The following is a 21095-nucleotide window of genomic DNA, read 5'->3' on the forward strand; positions in this document are numbered from 1 at the left end:
GCAGGCAAAGAGGATGGGCTCACGTAGCGCGATAATCGAACATGTTAGCACGCTGTACCTCAGCGGCCGCGGAGGTGGCCGCTTCCGAGATTTCGCTGCACCATTTACAAATTTACAAACGTAGCAGAAGTCTTTGGATCAGTAGAGCTATAGTACAGACGAAACGGCAAATAAAACGCCTGAGCAAAGAACACAAAAGTTCTACCTCACAGCTCATTGAATTAAAGCGTGATTTAATGAAATAAGTTAAACACTCAAGAAACAATCTCTTCCCCATGACTTTGGCGCAATTTATTACGTCTGACCACCCAAAATATTGGCACCACATGAGTGAAACTAATGAAGAGATACAAAATGTAAATGACCGATCTATGTATGAACCAAGGGAAATCGCAGAAATTGTTAATCGGTATTTTCAGACTGTATTTTTGGAGCTAGACGAATACGATTATCAAGGATCTCTGGCGATAATCGAGAAAACACCAGTAATTACTCGTGAAGGTGTCACTGCTATGCTTCCTAATTTGAATATAAAAAAAGTTGGCAGGCTCTGACGTCATTGCAAACTCATTTCTTAGACCCTACGCTGAGCAGATTTCTGGATTTCTGACCATCATGTTTAACCTGTCTGTAGCTACAAGTGTCATCCCAAGTGATTGGTGCATTGCCCGTGTGACACCCATCAGCAATAAAGGTTACCGGCTTTCTGTAAATAATTACTGCCCTGTCTCGGTCATAAGTACTTGTTGCAAGTAGTTGGAACATGGTGTTGCGTGTTACGTTCAAGAGTTTCTTGCCGAGCGTAAAGTGCTGTCATCACATCAGCATGGCTTGAGAAAAGTGATGTGCACAGTCGCTCAGCTGGTTTCAACTGTGCATGAGCGCTTGGTTGTACTTGATATCGCTGGACAGATCGATATTCTTTTCCTAGAGTTTTCGAAGGCCTTCGACGAAGTGCCACATGGTAAGATATTGCATAAGTTAGAATGCCTCGGCCTTCCTTCCTTCATTGTCCGATGGATAAGTGCATATCTTTCCAATAGAAGACAATCTGTAGAAATAAAAGATACACATATTCTGTGCTCACTGTTATCTCGGGAGTACCACAAGGAAGTGTTTTAGGCCCGTTGTTGCTTTTTTTTTTTACGCGGAAGCTGTACTGGCCGTGAACTTGCGATTTCGCCGTGGCCATGCTCCGAGCAGGCACATGACGTCACACCGCGTTCCTACATCGCGTTCCTCGTCACACGATGTTTCTCGTCGTTGCGCTCACCTCCGCTCGTTTCGCCAGCTGCGTCGCATGCCTGGTAATATTTCGGAAGATATAAAAGGAGAGCTCGCATGCACCGCCACCATAGTTGAGGCGGCAGTATGGACGTCGACAATTCTGATAAGCGGGAGGAGGCCTGGAATCGACACCGAAACGAGATGAAGAGGAAACGAATCGCCCAAGAAACAGACGAACAGCGCGCCCAACGACTCGCTAAACGCCGTAACATAGCAAGACAACCAGACTAACCTGGACTTGCAATTAAGATTAGCCAAGGCTAACCATACTATGCCTTAGCTTTCACTACGTATATCTTGGTATAGCCGAGCTAAACCACTGTCAATTTTTTATGTAAATTATTTAGTTGAGGTAGTTCCCTGTACAGTATCTATGCGGTTGTTTGCCGATTATTGGGTCGTATTCAACAATATATCCTCTCCTAATGATGCCATCTTAAGACATCTAATGCCATCCTAATTATGCCAAAACACTAGCTGGAGGCCCACAGGCAAAAAGCTGTCTGCGATTTTTGCCTGGGGGCCCCCAATTAGTGTGTTGGAAATAAAGTGGATTCTGATTCTGATTCTGATCTTTCTACAAAAGAGTATCTGTGCAATTGGAGATTGGTGCAATCGTTGTGGAATGACTTTAAAGACAGAAAGAGCAGTGCTACTCCGTGTTACAAGAAAAAAGCTAGTTGGCGCATTTACATATTCAATTCTTAACAATCCCATTTGAGAAGTTGACATGTTTAAGTATATTGGCGTTACGCCAATATACAAACAAGTTCGCGTGGTAAGAACATACATCGGATATCTGTGTAGCCGGCCTCAGAAAAGTATGTTTCCTCAAAAGAAAACTTAAAAATGCACGAATTAGTGCTAAACTTCTAGCTTACAATGCTTGCATAAGGTCATAACTGGAGTATGCTTCCGTCGTATTGGATCCGCATTAGAAAAATATAATACGGAAATTGAAAAAAATCGAAGGAAATCAATTAGATTTATTTTTGGAAGGTACAAACGCCTAGATTCTCCTTCAGATTTGCCCGTTTGCCTTCTCCTATTGGTCGTTTCTTCAAGCACTGGTGTCACCATCCCCCTTTTCACAACAGGCAAACAGCTGAGAATAACAGCGAACTGGGCGAGTTGACACCGGTTCAACTGATGAGAGTCGCGTAAGACGAAGGAGAAGGCGAAGAAAGCGACAGGCATAAGTGTCCTTCCATCCTTTCTGGGATTGTTTGCCGTGCTATGTGCCTTTTCTAAAATAAAAAATACGATCAGATAACAGTGATGCATTAGCTCAAAAGTAACACAAGGAAGACTGGTCAAGCTTTTTTCATTGTTTATTTTTTTTTCTCGATAATTTCTCTTAAGATACACGTGCGCACAGTTGCAACACTATACTATAAATAAAACTACCTGCTATTCTTCCACAAGCAGCTCAGGAACACGAAGGCCGGTCTGGGTAACTCGCTCCGAATGATATTTCACCGGATTTTCGGTGCACTGTACACATATTATTTACAAAGCCGCCAGCAGCTTCAACGACGTCGCGTAAATCTTACAACTTTTACCGAACACAAGATCGCGATCAAACAAAAATTGTTGTTCCTCAACACTGAGTTCACGGACGGCACACAAATGGAAACAGAAAAATAATTCATGAACAAGGAGAGCCTATACAGCTAACGAACGTATCAACAACGCACTTTTCTTCATATTCGGAACTTCCAGTTGAAGGCTCCCTTTTTCCACCCACTGTTCTTCAGATCATGTCATCATCTTCCAGTGAATTCGTCTGACTTTCATAAGCGTAAGCTGGAATTTAAAATAAAAGAATGGAGATTTTTCCCTCTAACCAGTAATCCTGGTTATGCACCGTGATGCGCACTTATTATCGATAACATATCGGCGGCTGCGCCTTTCATACCACTGCCTCGATGATTACACGAGGGGCGCTATACCGTAGCGCTATTCTAATTTGTTTCTATTCAATTTATACCACAAGCCCTCCCCGACCAGTGCAAAATATTCGAGTAAAGCCCATTTTGCTTGTCTGTCACGAGACGTCACAGAACCGCGAAAACTTGCCATGTCATAATGGCTTGTGCGCACTAAATATTGTGCTAAACAAAACTGAACGCTCTGCAGAATACCCGGAGGCTGGCCTGTTACAAAAAGAATAAAAGATGATTGCCCGCGGACCGCTCTGGCACTGGCTACTGGGAGCTGCAAGCATAAGTACATTTCTTAGCGAATAACAGACAGGTTTAGCTTGTCCGGTATTCGGGTAAACGCAGGCGGGGCGTTGGGGTGGAGGCGTAAACGAGAGTGCCCTGCATGGTGCCGCCACCTCGTTAAAAGAGACAACCATCTCGCTCAAAGGGACAAAAACAGCTAATATCACCTTAACCAAGTGCATTCGATTTCGCTGCTGGTGTAAATTTCCGCACTTGCGTAATCGTGTTGCTGCGAAAACTTTACACGCGCAGCAAAGTAAAATGCACTTGGTTACTGCAATATTAGCTGTTTTGGTGTGTTTGATCTCGGCGCCACCAGGTGGCTGCACCATTCACGCTGCTCCTGTTTACACTTCCGCCCCAACGCCCCAACCACCCCGTCCGCCTGCGTTTAGCGGAATACCGGAAAGCTAAACCTCTCTAAAAAATAATTTTACGTGGCAGTGTAGCGTTGTCGAGCCGCTATCGTCCGCGCGTACGACATTGCTCTGCAAACACTTCTTCGCTGAGGGCCCGTTTTACCGCCATGTTTAGCTTCCCGTTGCACGCCACCGCGAATGCTAAGCTAAGCAAGGGCAAGTGCAACAAACGCAGATGCCGACACCCTCTCCACTTTTTGCGCACTCCTCCCCTCTTCTCAGCCAATCCGAGCAGAAAAATATGTGAAAGTAGACACTGCTGCTGACTTTCAAAGCAAAGTGACCTCCCATAATCGAGGACAGCGTTTGGTTGGGCTATTCAAGCAACGCTGCGGGTCACCTGGTGCTTGCATCCGCGGTTACGTAAACTTGACGTCAGGCTTGTGGAATAAAATCACACTGATATAGTTTTATGTTACATGACAGTCGTAGGTGCTTCGAGATCTTGATGCTGTAACGGCCTTATTTTTGTCTCAGCGAACGATGAAGTCGAGTGCATAGCAGGAGATTTAGACGACTTCCATTGGCTCGAGCAACTATTCCTCGAGCCAATGGCACGACAAACGTGTACGAGCTCTTCAAAACAAGGTCGTCATACCTTTAACTCCACTGACGGTTCACCACCAGTGTGGCACCCTTGGCTACCAATATCCTTCCTGTGACCACATGCTAAAGGATGTGCATCAGTGCATGTGCGTTTGGTAGGCGATGACAAATTCAAAAAAATTTTTTGCTTCTTTGTTGAGAGGAGAGGGTGAATCAAGATAACACCGAACATGAACTATCCGCACTCACATTAATAGCGAAGTACATCATTGTCCAATGTACAGTGTCAATACAATAAAACAACGTACTGAAACCTACAGTGCTCAATGCTAGTCAGAAATTGAAAAGGAACATGAGTCATGGTAAAGAGCCTAGAAACAAATTGACATGCAAAGAATGGCTTTCGCCGAGACATTCTCTGCGATATTGTAGACAGTGACTGTGAAATAAATATTCAGTTCTTCAAGAATTCGTTACCCTGTTTGCAATAAAATATTAAGTGCGTTGAAACTACGCCTACAGTAATTCTGCTTGTGACGTTCATCTCCGGAATGGTTTTCAAAGCGGAGTCAGCAGTCAGGAGCTCCCAAATGTCAGCTGCAAGAAAAAAAAAACATTTTTTTTTTGTTAAGCCCAAATATAGTAAGCTTATCACAAAACATTTACAGTTCAGTACGCGCTCGGCTACAAAGAATTATCTCACTAGAAATGTTGCAATACATTGACCATGATTAACATTAAACAAACTCGCACCGGGTACATTCCAGGTGGAACGGGGAGAACAAAATGCCAGCCATGCTGATATGGTTCAGTGCTGTGCAATTCAGTGCTGTACGGCGCAGCGCTGTGCAGAACTGTGATCGCAGTGTTTCACGAGTTGACCAATAGTCAGTAGCACATCATTCGAAAACACATTTGGTTAACTCGACGCCAAACGGACCAGCCAAAAGCTTCAATTCCTCCATTTTTTTAGTATTTTGGGCGTTTCATAATTTCAACAGAAATTTCTTCCCAAAATATCATTTTTTTCAGAGAACTTGAATTGTGCCTTTCAAAGCAAAACGTGATAATAATGAAAAAAATTGCGTGTTCATCAAAGAAAGCACAAATCTCGTCTTATTTGCTTAGAAACATTGTGCTTTACTATGAACTCTCCTTTTTAGCCCTCAGCTTTAATTTTGACGGACTCATCATGCGGGGAAAACCCTAATTTGATGCATTTCTGCAATTTTTGAACAAGCTTAATGTTATAACAGCTGTGTTGTTGACTAAACTATTAAAGCTTATTAATTTCCATATTTTGCCATGCAACATCCGCAATATATTGGTAGAAAAATGATGAAAAAGTTGTAGAGATTGATGTTTTTCACATTTTTCAGCTGTAAATCCTTCATAGAGCTCGTCTACCTGAAAATGTGAATGGTTGCGCATTTGATAGAATGACTTCTATAAATTTCTTCCATATATCGTAAGTCATTTTTTTTTTCTTAGACGAGAAAAAAGAGAAATTTGGTCCGAACTCCTTACAGCTTCTCCGATTAGCAAGCAATATTCGCTGCAGTGCATGCCTTGGCGTGGCGGAAGCATTATGTACTGAAAATGTTTTTTTCGCGGGAGAGCGTTGCAGAAGAGCTTGAGACTGCTGTGCCCCCGTTTATTTAGCTACTTTAAACTCCTCTATCGATTAACAGAAAGTCATTCATGTTTTGAAAGTTTATCATCTTACGACCAAACAAGCAAAATAACCTCGGGTGTCTGACGTTATTGTTATGAAAGGCGAGGCCACAGTCTATTTGGATTTTGAATAAAATTATCACTTTGTTGTTCAGGATGCTCCCTATTTTGTTCATTAGAATAAACGAAACGGCCACCGTCCATACAAGAGTTACTCACTTCTGTCGGGATGAACGCAGTGGTGACATCCACGTTAAATCATTTGTCATGACTAAAGACTGTCTAGAACATGTCACACTATGCGTCTCACCGTTCCGAGCTGAAATTCTCAATATTTGCAAGCAACATTTTCCCGGAATCGGAAAACTACGCTACTTTGTTGATGGAAATTAGTTCCCAAAAAACACCATACGAGGCATTTCTGATACCTTTGTTACGATGAATATGACTACAGTATCACTGTAGAATTGTACTCTTTTTGTCACTTTGCACAGTGAGAGTACTTGCTGTAGTATTGGCGGCACTCACAAGAGTTTTGTGGCCAGGGCAAGCTTCTCACTAGACATTCTGACCAACTGTCTAGGTGAAATAATAAAGTTCGATCGATGACGAGCTAGTGCGCCATGAAACAATGCTGAAGAAAAAGATCGAACTAGTGCCACTCTTCCAAAGACCTGTATCAGACACAGGCACATAACTCCACTCCTTTCGTCCACCGTCACTACCGGTCGTTTTGGAAGGATTTGAAAGCGTCCTTAGTTTTCAGACCCTATTTGCAGCACAGAATAGAAAGTAGGACACAACCTTCAGAAATTTTTCAGGCTCAGAACCGATGCACTGTGACCGCAGTATTATCCGACAACGAAGATAGCAATGTTGTTCTTGCTAGCCTGATTTTTCTTCAAATAATTGCGCTAGCCAACTAGCGGAAAGTATTGGTTTTGGAATTGCTCGTTTAGGATGTGGTAGAAGGGGGGGGGGGGGGGAGACGTCAGAAGTTTTTCGCTCGCTTGGTGCGCTTGCATTGTGCAGCAATGTATGTTTTCGAATTGGCAATAGGCAAAACCAGTTTATCTCTCTCAGAAACCCGATATCTCAGTAGACTGAACTTGTCAAATTTATAGCTTAATGGAACTTGGTGATCACAGCTGTTTGGCCGAAAGCTTATGCTAATTTTACTGCGACGGCAATTAGGTGTTCGAAATTTGGTTTGCCTTGTCCGTCCAATCCGTCGCGCTCACGACACACAACAACAATTATTGTTGTCGTTAGGCCACCTCGTCGTCCCCAGCTTCGTCACTGCCACAGCGTGAAGAAAAAGAAAACTAACTTCGTTTTTTTTATTTGAACTCATCCCAGTGAATCAATGTTCCCTTGGATGCCGAGTGCGCTAACAACTAAGCTTTCGGAATTTTTTTGCAGTTCTTGCAGTTTTTTTTTTAACTAGCAGTTCTGAGTAGCTAGTGCAAGACTTTGGTTTCCAAAAAACTGTGGGAGTAGTGGTGTCTGTGCAAGTATTTCGTAGACGAGAACGATCGATACTTTAACGGAACGCGATTACATTGTGTGGGCATCGCTGGTACATAACTATCGAACGTATTCGTGGAGCAATTTGCCCTAGAGAAACCGTATGGCGCTTTCGGCGTCGTGCCTCACGTTGCCTCAGCGAAAGCGCGCGAATACTAAACCATTACCGCTTTTGCCCCGCTTTTGTTCAATAAGCTTTCGGAAAAGCAAATGGCTGTTCGCCGGCGCACTGCGCTCTCTTCATGCTGCAAAATGTGGAACGGTAGATGTAAGACGTGTCCGGTAGTTGCCTGCAAAAGGAATGGAATGATATCTGTGGGACCGATTCCATTGACCACTACTACACAGGAACTGTCTGTGTTCCCCGAGGCTTCCTCCGAGCATTAAAAAAAATGCACACATTCGCCAGACTTCCATCGCTAATTAAAAAAAAAAAATTCGATCCCGTAGTGTCGGCAAGAGTGAGTACTACTCAATAAATAGTGACAAAGCGAGTAGCGCCGCGTCCTGGCATAGTAAGTTTCCCGCACGTTATCTGCACACATCCATCCCAACACACACGCCAAAGACAGGCCCCCTAGAATCAGTACGCGTATCATGTATAACTGTGCCGAAGCATAGGTGGCGGTGACTTCACTGATAACACACGAACGTTCCAAGCTGCACGTTTCGTGATGGTCAACAGAGTAAGCGAGTGTCTAGCGATAATTCGCGTTTGCTACAATCAATCACAAAGCATAGTACGTCTACCTTCCAAGCCTTGTGCGCAGCAAGAGCAACTCTACCGGAACTGAGACCGCCCGTGAGCGATTCAGCTGAAAATAAACTATCAACTAGGGACCGTACTAAGATGGAACGTTACTGAGTCGAAAACGTGACAAGGCGCTGTTTCAAAGTGTTTGCGAAATAACCAACGGAAAGCAAGAAACACTGATCCGTATATAATTCACAAGCGGAGAGTTTGGACAGTTTGTAATACATTTCTAGCTGCGATTTTAGAACAGTCACCATATACTCAGCTCACGCCATTTAGACAAGCCGTAGTGAGCTCTGGGAACGCTTCTATGTCTTCTGAAGCTTCTGAAGCTTCGTGTCGTTCACGCAATCAGCGTCTACGATATTCGCTGAAACAGAGGTATGCTGAGGCGCACCGGCCATCGTGACATTCATTGTAATCACGGAAGCAGCAGAGGCAAGCGATGGACGCGCCAACACGTGATCATTTATGGCGGCGCCCTAGGGATGGCTGTGAAAAAGGTCTATAATATTTTATTGCGTTCACTCGATACGGGAAATTAGACAGGGACCCGTGCACGGTAACCGGGAGCGGTTACAGGGTGGTTTCAAGTGTTTCGTGCTGTCGTGTAAAAAAATGTATCAACAAAATGTAAGAATTAAAAAGAGACATAGTGGACAATAATTACATTACACGCATCGCATTGACATTGTTTTTAACAATATAGCAGTGTCTTTTCGTGTAGTTATTCGTTGTCATGCGCGTGAAACCTACGTCGGCGGCACAAAGGAGGCGTACATGACAACGATGACAATAAACCTCGAACATGGCACGTATGCAAAACGAAGGATGCGCCGAGAATAAAGGCTGCTCGTGAAAAATAACGTCGAAAGCGTCGACAAACCCACGTGACTTACAAAGTAGCTAACAGTATTTATAGCCGCCAAGTGCTCTGCATAGCAGCACTGCAGATGTACTACATAGGAAATGCTTCTACGTGCGCAAAATGCTACGGGGAAATAATTGGAGAAATTAGCGACTCGTGGGGGAACTTAAGCCCGCGGCAAATGGTGCGCTCTCGGTTTTATAAACAATTTGTAGAATTGTGAAGTGACGCACGCAGAAGACAAACAAAACCTTCACTATATTGTTAGAGCGCTCCGTTCCTGCGTCTGTGGCCGAATGGGAACATATGATTCCGTTTTATCAAGCGAATTATTGCTATGCAAAATGGCGCACGCTCAAATAGTCTCAAGGACACAGTCGATGCTATCACAAATAAAGTACGTTTGTTTCTGTGACCATATCAGTAGAGAATTGCAATGTAGTACTGGGCGAACCTATGGTTCAGACACGCCTGAAGGATCAGTAATCAGACACGCCTAAAGGATCGGTAGTCAGACACGCTTGAAGAGTCAATAAATGCGTGTCGTACTCGGTCTTGGGTTCGTAATTTCCCTTGAACCATAAGCGCGACTTTCACCATTGTCAGATTTCCCGTGGGCACTTACAGAGGGTAAAACAAAAGGCGGCTTCAAGCACCATCGTTTTACCGTAAGCTCGTGCTCCCTGGCTCCTCTGATTTCGTGTGCTTTGGACAGAATTTTTTCGGAACTATTTTACTGATAAACGATAATGGCATTGCATTTGAAAGAAATTCAAGAGTTGTGATCTATCGGCATTGTGACAATATCAACTCAAAAATTTGTAGTGACATCGTAATACCATATCGATGCTGCTGCTTGGGCATGAAATTGAAGACAGGAATCTTTGTCCTTCCTTCTCAGAGTTAGTCAACCAACCCTTCTATGTCAAATAAATACAAGTGAAATCTTTGCAACACGAAAATAAGCGCTTATTTTTGCGCGCCAACGTTCATTTATACGTGTTAAAAAACGTTGAACACGTTAAATGCGATGTCGGTCACCGTGCTCAGCATCACAAAGACCAAACATATAAAGAGACGCACATTTTGTACTACAGGCTTTTGAGTAATTAAGTGAGCTTGGCAGTGAATATTATCGGTAAATGAACATTCGTCCTTGATTTGCGCTGCCTTCATTCGACAGTCGGGATTTTTTGCTTTCGTAAAATGCTTGCACTTTCTGCATTGTATCCTGCGTCAATATACGCGAGTGTGATAGCATCGTGGTATTATTTTCTTTTGGTCTGTGTTATTTAGCAAGTCGTCAATACCAGACTGAGAAATGTCGGCAGGAACGTGCCATTACCTGTTGTTTAGCGCTCCGATTTGATTTTTGTACGAGCGCTCGATTGGTTATTTCGAAGCACAAACAATGCTTCGAAGCAACGGGCTGTCAATTAAACAGTGGACTAACCTGAAAAGTTTCTTCAACGGTCTCGCCGTCTGCGGAAATTTCATGACGTTTACATTGCACATATCACCAGGAGACTTTTTTGTTCGAAATTCTGCTCGCTTGTCAGAAAGGTCAGCATTCTGAAAAAATTGCAAGAAGTAGGGTTTCAGGGTTTGTCTGCACTCAGAAGTCAGGGATTCTCTACACTCTACCTATTTGGCGAAGTTATAGTTTCACCGCGCTAACTTCGCTCTCAACTACCTCGTGCCACAACCAAAACATTATCAGTCCTGCAGGCGAGGTTGACCCGAAGGCAGCATGCTGCGAATGCGGTCTGTAGGCCGCATTTGAAAACCGGTTTCTCTATATATATATATATATATATATATATATATATATATATATATATATATATATATATATATATATATATATATATATATATATCGAATTTGTGCGATGCCACACGGTTGACAGAACGAGTATTTAATTTCAAGACGTTCTGCCAGTGGACCAGTGTTCATCAGGGGTTACGAAAAATTGCCACTTCGGCACTGATAGTGGAGAGCGGACATTCGGCTTGGCCTTTCGTAAATAACAAAAGCCATACGAGCAAGACTTCAAACCGAAAGGGGCAGCGGTGAGAGTGATTGAATGCTACTGGGTGCTTTGAGAGAATTACAGCAGCCTTATCGGCAACGATGCATGGCAAGAGGAAGGCGGAGTCCCATATTTGTAGGACAAGGAGAACAGTGCTAGAAGAAACAGAGAGAGACAGATGAATAAGAAGAAATAATAATAACATACATAAGTCGGAGAGGGGCAGATGGGCGGAGAGTAGCGGCAGCTGAGTTCTCGTTCACACACCCGCCGCGGTGGCTTAGCGGCTATGGCATTGCGCTGCTAAGCACGAGAGGTCGCACGATCAAATGCCGGCCGCGGCAGCTGCATTTCGAGGGGGGGGGGGGGGGGGGGGCGAAACATAAAAATTCCCGTGTACCGTGCATTGGATGCACGTTAAAGATCCCAGGGCTGATGCTCAAAATGAACCAGGAGTCCCCCTCAACGGTATGCCTCCTAATCAAATAGTGGTTTTGCACGTAAAACCCCAGAATTAATTTACTTTCAAAATGCCTTCGACATGAGGCAGAGAAGGAGAAAACAGTCGCTGAGCTGCACGAGTGCGCGTGTCACCGCTGTTGTGGTAGAGAGGGCAAGTTGAGTAGGGCAGTGAGGGGCAGAACAAAGAAGGCGCCCGCAAGGGACACGGAAAAGGCAGAAACTTGTGGAAAGGACCACAGTGTCACAATACACATATAATAGACACGGCACAATCAGGCGATCTTGGTGGTCACGTGGAGGTCGGTTCCAAAGTGAGTACATCCTTGGCCTTACAGCTTTAGGGAGCCTAGTTCCGAAGCCTCCGTGTAAGCGCTCTTTTCGAACGTTTGCCGTACAAATGACACCACGTCAGCTCACGTGGACTCCTAGCAGAGGCAATGAGCCACTCAGAATGACTACTGAGCTACATTTATTAGTTTTTCACTGGCCACCTCCAGCATACGTGGAGGCAACTGCAAGCGGTAGCCAGCGCCTCAATTTTCGTAGAGAGAGCAAGTATTCACGCTGACCTCTATCAGTGCATATGCCGGAGGCACGTCAGCAGCCCCGGACTATCATTGTTTCATTTAGCGTACGTTCAAATGTACAGATGGAAAAAATTCTGTCTGCTTGCGCGCACGAGTGTGTTCCAGACCAGATCGCGAAAAACGACGCTCACGCGTTCAAAGGAATAACCGGGCAGTCAAACGTGCGTGGAGAAGGGTAAATTCGGGAGTCCTTTCACATGCGCGCTGTGGTTGTTAAACCGCAGGCTAAAAGGAATCTCTGGTTGTCCAGTTTATTCCTGCTTATACCCCTTGCATCGAATTTTGTACATGCCGTTACTGGAATCCCAATCAAGATTTTCGTTAATTTTATATACAAAGGCGGAATTCGATGCCTTAGCTGTGGCTCTTCTTATATAAGGACAAAACTTGCAGTGATGCTTTCCAGACGCTTTACAGCCCTTGGACACGTTGGGCTTCTGTACCCTCGCTCTGACTTACCAATCTCTCAAATTTCTGTTTAATAAGGCGGATATCTCCAAGTTGGATTCCATTGCATCTCGTGAAGGTCGTGAGTGGAACCCACAACTTTGGGTGTTAATTAAGGAGAAGTTAATTACGCACTCGAACCCACGACCCAACATGGAGATATAGGCGAACTGGCCTCTCGAAGTTGGACTCCAATTGACATCGCGAAGTTCGGGAGTCCAACCAATGACCTTCGGTGTTAATTAAGGCGAAGTAAATTTAGGCAAGGTTAACTAAGATAGAGTTGAAGCCTTTGGCCTATTAGTGCCTACGTGGGCGGAGCCACCGACTTAGCCTGGGGGCTTTTGCCCTCGGGCCTTAGTTTATCTGGACCAAAATAAAGTTCTTGCCATGCCATGCTCGGAGCAGATTCTTCTGTAGCGGATCAGTGAAGCGTCGTGGGAACTGAATGAGGCGTTCAGCCATGTCAATGTCAAGGTTACGTTTTATCCACATCTTCTGCTACTTCATAGCTTGATGCCAATAAATGTTTGAATTACGTAGTAGAATACAATCAAACATAAAGGAAATCAGGAAAAAAAATGAGGCAGGAACGGACAAAGGAATAGGAAGAGTGCTTGGCTGGAAGGTGAATAGGGCTGCGAATCCCAAAGACGCTTCACTGATCTGCCTAGCCTAAAAGCTCACACTGATCAACGTTGATGCGGTAAAACACCTTATAGAGCACCGACACAATCACGCGTCTTGCCAGGTGTGTGGCGGCCAGCCCACCACCCTGCACAGGTCTCGCGCTAAATACACCGTACTTTCTCAAACTCTCCCCTCTGCTGTCATCCCTTGCCTACACATCGGTGAGCTCGACTACTTCCCTCAAACACCTGCACCTCGCGCTTGCGAGACACTTTCAGCACGTTGAACACATCGAGAGAATTTCACAACCTCAAACCGACACATAACTGTGTTGACACCAACGACAGCTTAGACAATAACCCGTCTGCAAAAATAAAGCTTCTCTCTCTCTCTCTCTCTCTCTCTCTCGTTCGCTCGCTCGCTCGCTCGCTCAAGGATACAAACGCGGTAAAACATGTTCACAGCTGCGCGCGCTTTCACGTACCGCGGTTATAATCTCGTCTCCTTTTGCAGACAAGCGTGACTTGAAATCTGACGCTTTGCTGGAGTCTACCGGTTTCTGGCCGGTGCAAGCGCCGCTGGCGGCCGGGGTTCGAGCGGCGCCGCAGCGACGACCGCGGACGCGCTTTCCGCGTCTTCCAGCCTCAGCGTCCAGACGAGCCGCGGAGGCCTCGGCTCACTGCCGGCGACGGGGTCGCTGAGCACTTGCCACACCAGGCGGGCCACGCGCTGTGGTGACGATGGTTGGCAATCCTCGGGTCGCACTCGGAGCTTCAGAGGCCGCCCGTCCACGAGTCGCGTCCGCAGGCCGCAGTACGAGACCCTGGAGGCAATCAACGTCTTCGATATCGAACTATTGCTATAGCAAACGTAGATGCTCTCGGAAATCTGTTTTGCAGGACTTATTTGGGTAGGCCCACAAATTCTGATGTCCTCACCTCATGGGTCAGGACTCTCAAAAGACAGTCCTACTGGCTTATATTCGTGGGGCCTTCTATTGCTGCGCATTTGTTTCATCATCATCAGCCTGGTTACGCCCACTGCAGGGCAAAGGCCTCTCCCATACTTCTCCAACAACCCCGGTCATGTACTAATCGTGGCCATGTCGTCCCTGCAAACTTCTTAATCTCATCCGCCCACCTAACTTTCTGCCGCCCACTGCTACGCTCCCCTTCCCTTGGAATCCAGTCCGTAACCCTTAATGACCATCGGTTATCTTCCCTCCTCATTACATGTCCTGCTCATGCCATTTCTTTTTCTTGATTTCAACTAAGATGTCATTAACTCGCATTTGTTCCCTCACCCAATCTGCTCTTTTCTTATCCCTTAACGTTACGCCCATCATTCCACTTTCCATAGCTCGTTGCGTCGTCCTCAATTTAAGTAGAACCCTTTTGTAAGCCTCCAGGTTTCTGCCCCGTAGGTGAGTACTGGTAAGACATAGCTATTATACACTTTTCTCTTGAGAGATAATGGCAACCTGCTGCTCAGGATCTGAGAATGCCTGCCAAACGCACCCAAGCCCATTCTTAATCTTCTGATTATTTCCGTCTCATGATCCGGATCCACTGTCACAACCTGCCCTAAGTAGATGTATTCCCTTACCACTTCCAGTGCCTCGCTACCTATTATAAATTGCTGTTCTCTTCCCAGACTGTTAAACATTACTTTAGTTTTCTGCAGATTAATTTTTAGACCCACTCTTCTGCTTTGCCTCTCCAGGTCGGTGAGCATGCATTGCAATTGGTCCCCTGAGTTACTAAGCAAGGCAATATCATCAGCGAATCGCAAGTTACTAAGGTATTCTCCATTAACTTTTATCCCCAATTCTTCCCAATCCAGGTCTCTGAATACCTCCTGTAAACACGCTGTGAATAGCATTGGAGAGATCGTATCTCCCTTCCTGACGCCTTTCTTTATTGGGATTTCGTTGCATTTTTTATGGAAGGCTACGGTGGCTGCGGAGCCGCTATAGATATCTTTCAGTATTTTTACATACGGCTCGTCTACACTCTGATTCCGTAATGCCTCCATGACTGCTGAGGTTTCGACAGAATCAAACGCTTTCTCGTAATGAATGAAAGCTATATGAACCTATATGAACCCCCTATATGAACGCATTTGTTTAACTTCTTCAAAATATGAAGTTTCACCCGTATATGTGCCACATCCTGTAGGCTACATCCTGTATAACACCCATGCCACCGTTTCGATGGTCTCTTCACATACACAACCGAAAGGATTTGCCAACGCTGGCTTGTCCGCAACGTACAAAATTTGACTGCCTTCTAATCAAGTCAAGCAGGGATAGGTAATAAAGCCTATTTTTGTTGTATAGTTCGCACAGCCCTTCACCATATGCACAACACGAACACGATAAACGCAGTGCAGCTTGTAAAGAATGGAATCTCACATGCAGACACAAGCATACTGATATTATATTGCGTAGGCATTCTACGACAGCCGCAAAAGAGTATTCTTGAACATAAGATGTTTCTTCATCGCTAGAAGCAAGCAGAAACTAAGAATAAAAAATAACAATAGGAAAATGCAGAATTCGTATACAAAAGACTGCATGTATATGGGAAATGTTCACGCAGGCGTTCAATAAGAACTTGCCCTGACAGCGGAAATCATTAAGCTTAAAAAAAAAACACTAAGCAAACGTAAAACGCTTGTCATCGAACAGGCACCCTGTAAATTCTGATATAAGTACTCAACGGACTGCCACCATCTGTAAAAATTGGCGACCTTCGTCCGCTAAGGAAACTTATGTCTAATCTTCCATGCATTGAATACTGCCGATGACTTAAGAGCCCATCAAGAGTAGTAGAGCCGCAAATTGCAAGTGTAAAAGAAAGATAAAGTGCATGACTACGTGGTAGCGCAGATATGAGTGACAAATTTCTCTAGACTGCACCACTGAGTCGAAGGCAAAGCTTGGGTTGTAAAATGTATGCCGAAAACAGTCAGAGTAAAAGACTGGCTATGCCTTCTCACTCACGAAAATCCACTGGTGAATTTTTCTTTTAGGTCTTTGTAGTCATGGGAAGGCTTCAAACCTGATTTTCGCCAGTGATAATTTAAAAGGCCCCCTTCTCAATAAAGAGAAGAAAGGGGGTTAATCAAGAAGCCCCATTTTTATTAGTCATATCATAAGAAGCCAACGAACACTGACACCAAGGACAACATAGCGGAAATTACTTGTGCTTAACAAACGAAATAAAGAAACGATAAATTATTGCAAATGAAAGTTGATGAAAAAACAACTTGCTGCAGGTGGGGAACGATCCCACAACCTTCGCATTTCGCGTGCGATGCTTTACCAATTGAACTTCCACGGCGCCGTTTTCCCATCCACTTTCTTGGGTATCTATGTTTCCTAGTAGGAGCCTGGGAGTGTTAGCCAGCGCCACCACTCACAGACCTTGGCGGTGGATGTGGAACATCCTTTCTGCCGCAGGCGTCACGAGAACGTGATCTCTTTGGGGGAAGTCAACCGATCAATAAACCCACACATGCTACCTAAAGGCATCCATGTTGCCGGATTCGAGACCTTCGTTAAGTAATAACGAGAAGAAAGAGGGTTAACCGAGGGGCCCGATTTTAACGCGACAGCGTTAAGGAGCTCGTGTCGCAGAATAGCCGGTGTCGGCGTCGGCGGCGTTGGCCGTGAGCGATAAATCCAGGGAAGCACCTCATGAATAAAAAACAACTTGCAAGATGTATTGCAATGTAAACAACTTGCAAGATCGAACGAGGGTCTCCTGAGTGTGAGACGGAGACGCTACCACTGAGCCACGAGTTCGATGCTTCAAAGCGGTACAAAAGCACCTCTAGAGAAAGCGGTGTTGCCTTAGAAACGTGCCGTAGAAATTTATACTATGGTGTATATCGGTAATTATGAGCATGTAACTTACAGAAGTCGCAGTTACACGAGTAGCGAAGTACGTTTTCGCTACATTTATTATGCGCTCTGCGCACACGCAGAGCCATCTTGCGGCAAGCACAGAAGACCCCCTCCTCGCAATGTGCGGCGCTGCCCCGACACGTGGCGCGCCACTCGCCCGCTTCTCCCCTTCGGGCCGTGCGGGGACCGGTGCGAGGATGCCCCACTACCCTTGCGTTTAATAAGTTTTCTCGCTCTCTCCCCTTCTAACTTTACTCGTCACTCGAACCCTCGTGTTTTGGCGACGTGGCTCCTCTTCCCACTCACAGCGCGATTCCTAGGTGCAGCGTCCGATGCGGGACGCCTCTGACGTGATCGCTGCGCCGTAACGCGTCTGGTGGGAAAGCGCCCCCTGCGATGTGTGCCGACCTGCTTCCGAGGAGTCATGCGTCTGCGTGCTGCTCCCAAGAGAGATAGAAGACGGTCCCATCGAGGCGTCAGCCCCATGATCGCGTCGGCCTTCATGGCGCGTCGCGGCCCGGCTTTCCGTGCCGATCACGACGTTTGGCTCCCGTAGATCGTTTCTCCCTCCTAGACACCGAGTTCTTTGGTTCGTTCCGCTTGCTCAGGCGCACGTTTCGTTGCCGCGCCGAACGCTGCGTTGCTCGGCGCTCAAAGCGTGATTGGTGGGTGCAAAGTCCGATGCGGAGCGCCTCATAAGTGATCGCTGCGCCGTAGCGCCATGTCTTACACCCCTTGGCGGGTCGACGGGAACGCTATCGCGTTCCACTCTTGAAGGCGAAGCTTAAGCGCCCTCCAATTTTTTATTAGTCATATCATAAGAAGCCAAAAAACACTGACACCAAGGACAACATAGGTGAAATTACTTGTGCTTAATAAATGAAATAAACAAACTATAAATTAATGGAAACGAAAGTGGATGAAAAGACAACTTGCCGCAGGTGGGGAACGATCCCACAACCTTCACAATTCACGTGCGTTGCTCTACCAGTTGAGCTACCGCGGCGCCGTTTCCCCATCCACTTTCTTGGGTATTTAACTTTCCTAGTTTCCTTTCAATAGGAGCTCTTGTATTTGAGAAACTAACCAAACATGCAGTTCCGGATGTGTGAAAGGCGTCAACACACATTCATGTCTGCCACGCACCCTGTACCTCTACTTCAAATACGCACATCTTTATTACCCCGCGCACCATCCACCTCTACTTCGAACACGCACATTTTTATTGCCCCCGCGCAACTTCCGCCTCAACTTCAAACATGCACATTTTAATTACGCCGCGCACCGTCCACCTCAACTTCGTATACGCATATTTTTATTATCCAGCGCACCCTTCACCTCTACTTCGAACACACACATCTTTATGCCCCGCGCAACTTCCACATCAACTTCAAATATGCACACTTTTAATTACGCCGCGCACCATCCACCTCAACATCGAAGACGCATATTTTTATTATCCAGCGCACCATCCACCTCTACTTCGAACACACACATTTTTATTGCCCCGCGCAACTTCCGCCTCAACTTCAAATATGCACATTTTAATTACGCCGCGCACCGTCCACCTCAACTTCGAATACGCATATTTTTATTATCCAGCGCACCCTCCACCTCTACTTCGAACACACATCTTTATTACCCCGTGCACCCCCCACCTCTCCTTAAGTAGGCGCAATTTTATTACCCCGCCCACCCTCCACCTCTACTTCAAATACGCACATTTTTATTGCCCCTTAAGGCAGCATTCCCTTCCTTGTCTTGTATTCCTTCCTAATGGCCTTTGCGAGAGCTACTTCAAACGAAGTGCAAGCCGGCTACTCCTCTGCATTATTAAACTGAGCCCTCTATGGCGGTAATCTACCTATCAGTGATACCCCCCTCCCAAGCCCGCCGTCTGGCTTAAAGGGGCCAGCAACGGTCGTGCGACTGCTTTCTCTTTATTTTTCTTAGAGTACAGGACCTAACATGGTTATACACAAATAGAAACTACGCCCTGGGCGCACATTTTAACTCGGAATTTCAATTTCAAAAGGTCCTCCTACCGGCAGGAAACGTCATTCTAGTATGGCGACGACATACGGGGTCCCCACTACGTCGTTACTTCGAAACAGTTCGAGACCCCATCAGACGCTTCACTCCGCGCGCTCTAGCAACCAATGGCGAAGCAGGGACGTCGCCGTAGAACTATGCCCGCAGTTCCTTCAATTGTGGAATAAAAAAGCCCCGCTTTTATTGCTTCTTTGCTAGTTCACGCCTTTCTCGTGCGGGTTTTTGTCAAGAAGGCTCAAAAAAGCAGCCGCATACCAACGAGACGAATATGCGAAAACGAAACAACGCATGGCCACCACGACGTATTTTCACGCTCTTGCAATCGCTTCCAGTGCTTGCAGCAAGCATAACAATGGCTTTTAGAGTGTGGTTCCGTTTCTACAGGACAGCCGTTTCTTGGAATTCGAGCTCACGGGAGTTCATGCGAGTTCACTGTCGCCAGACGGCTCTACGGTTCCAAAGGCTGAACGTTTCAAATGGGATATAAAAACATTCAAGTCCGAATTTTCTAACGTGCAAAATGCTCTCAAATTTCGCCAGCTTGCTGTCGCACGTGTACGGCTGCAGCTGTGAAGCAGAATTTAAGCTTAGAACCTTGAAATGCCATGGCTCCTTAGTTTTCGTTTCTTTAATCTCCCGCTTCGCAAAGTTAAGAAGTATTTCGCTATAAAGACGGTATTCGTCATTGTTCGAACAACAGGCCAGAAACTAACAATACAGCCTATGTCTGAGTGTGCGTTATAGCAATTCATAATAATAGAACTCATAATTCATGGACGTGGATACACCACAACAAACGAATGTCCACACTTAAGCTGTAGGCAGAAATCACAAAATAAGCAAAAGAGCGTGGAATTTCTTACAAAAGCTGTGTTCGCTCAAGAAGTGCGGCGAAGCGCAGTAAATTTCTGAATGCTTGAAGGAATGAAAACAATAAGCCGCACTCACGTGTAGCCGAAGCTATCGAGGATGGCGACTTTGTCGATGAACCATGAGTCCTTCCCTCCATAAATCCATCCGCGGTATTTGGTGTATTTGATGACTATTCTCGTGATGTTGACGACAGCAGGGTGAGCGGCGACAAGCACCTTCTCACCTTGGCCACCTCGCAGCTCCTGCGAATCACTGGAACAGAGAAGTTTGCCCCTTCAAGCGCCGCCAAAAGACAGGGACAATACGAGTGAACGCAAACAAGCCTTGACGTCAACGAGTGCCTCCATCTGGCGGCAAGCCATCAGGTGTTTTAGAAAAGACTAAGTGACACAGAAAACCCAAAAAGCAAGAGATTGGGCTCGTTGCTACTCGTTCATCTTGTAATTCGCTGAGTGCAACTGAGTTTATGTAGTAGCCAGGGTAGGGCCATCCACATACGGCGCTCTGTCGTCCTTGTCTTGTGCGTCCTGTCGACTTCGAGTTCGACTGAATATAACTAATACACACAATAGGACACACGAGGCAAGAATGACAGAGCGTCTTGTCTGTTGTGCCCTAACGTGGGTTTTAGTTGTGGTCAGTCGAATTCAGCTTATTAAAACATGAAAAATAGCACACCAGGGTGAAGGCACAAGGTTTCAGGCAACACACTGTGTGCTGTGGCTGATGCAGAGACTTCCGTCATAGTTGCTAATAAATGGATTAATGAAGTGGAATTCACTAATACTCTGTAAACAAT

General features: G+C 45.6%; 1 protein-coding gene across 1 annotated transcript in view; it reads right to left on the reverse strand.

Moving 5' to 3' along the window:
• Positions 1-2600: 2600 nt before the first annotated feature.
• The window catches only part of LOC126523525 (pancreatic triacylglycerol lipase-like), a 51701-nt gene continuing 33206 nt past the window's right edge, over positions 2601-21095 (reverse strand). The window contains exons 8-11 of the mRNA XM_055066894.2: positions 20372-20548; positions 13946-14284; positions 10757-10875; positions 2601-5077 (exon numbers count right to left, since the gene is read on the reverse strand). Of these exons, the coding sequence (XP_054922869.2) occupies positions 14011-14284; positions 20372-20548 (451 nt within the window). The 3' untranslated portion in view covers positions 2601-5077; positions 10757-10875; positions 13946-14010. The remainder of the gene's footprint in view (positions 5078-10756; positions 10876-13945; positions 14285-20371; positions 20549-21095) is intronic.

The sequence above is a fragment of the Dermacentor andersoni genome, chromosome 6 (assembly GCF_023375885.2).
Source record: "Dermacentor andersoni chromosome 6, qqDerAnde1_hic_scaffold, whole genome shotgun sequence".
NCBI classification, from domain to species: Eukaryota; Metazoa; Arthropoda; class Arachnida; order Ixodida; family Ixodidae; genus Dermacentor; species Dermacentor andersoni.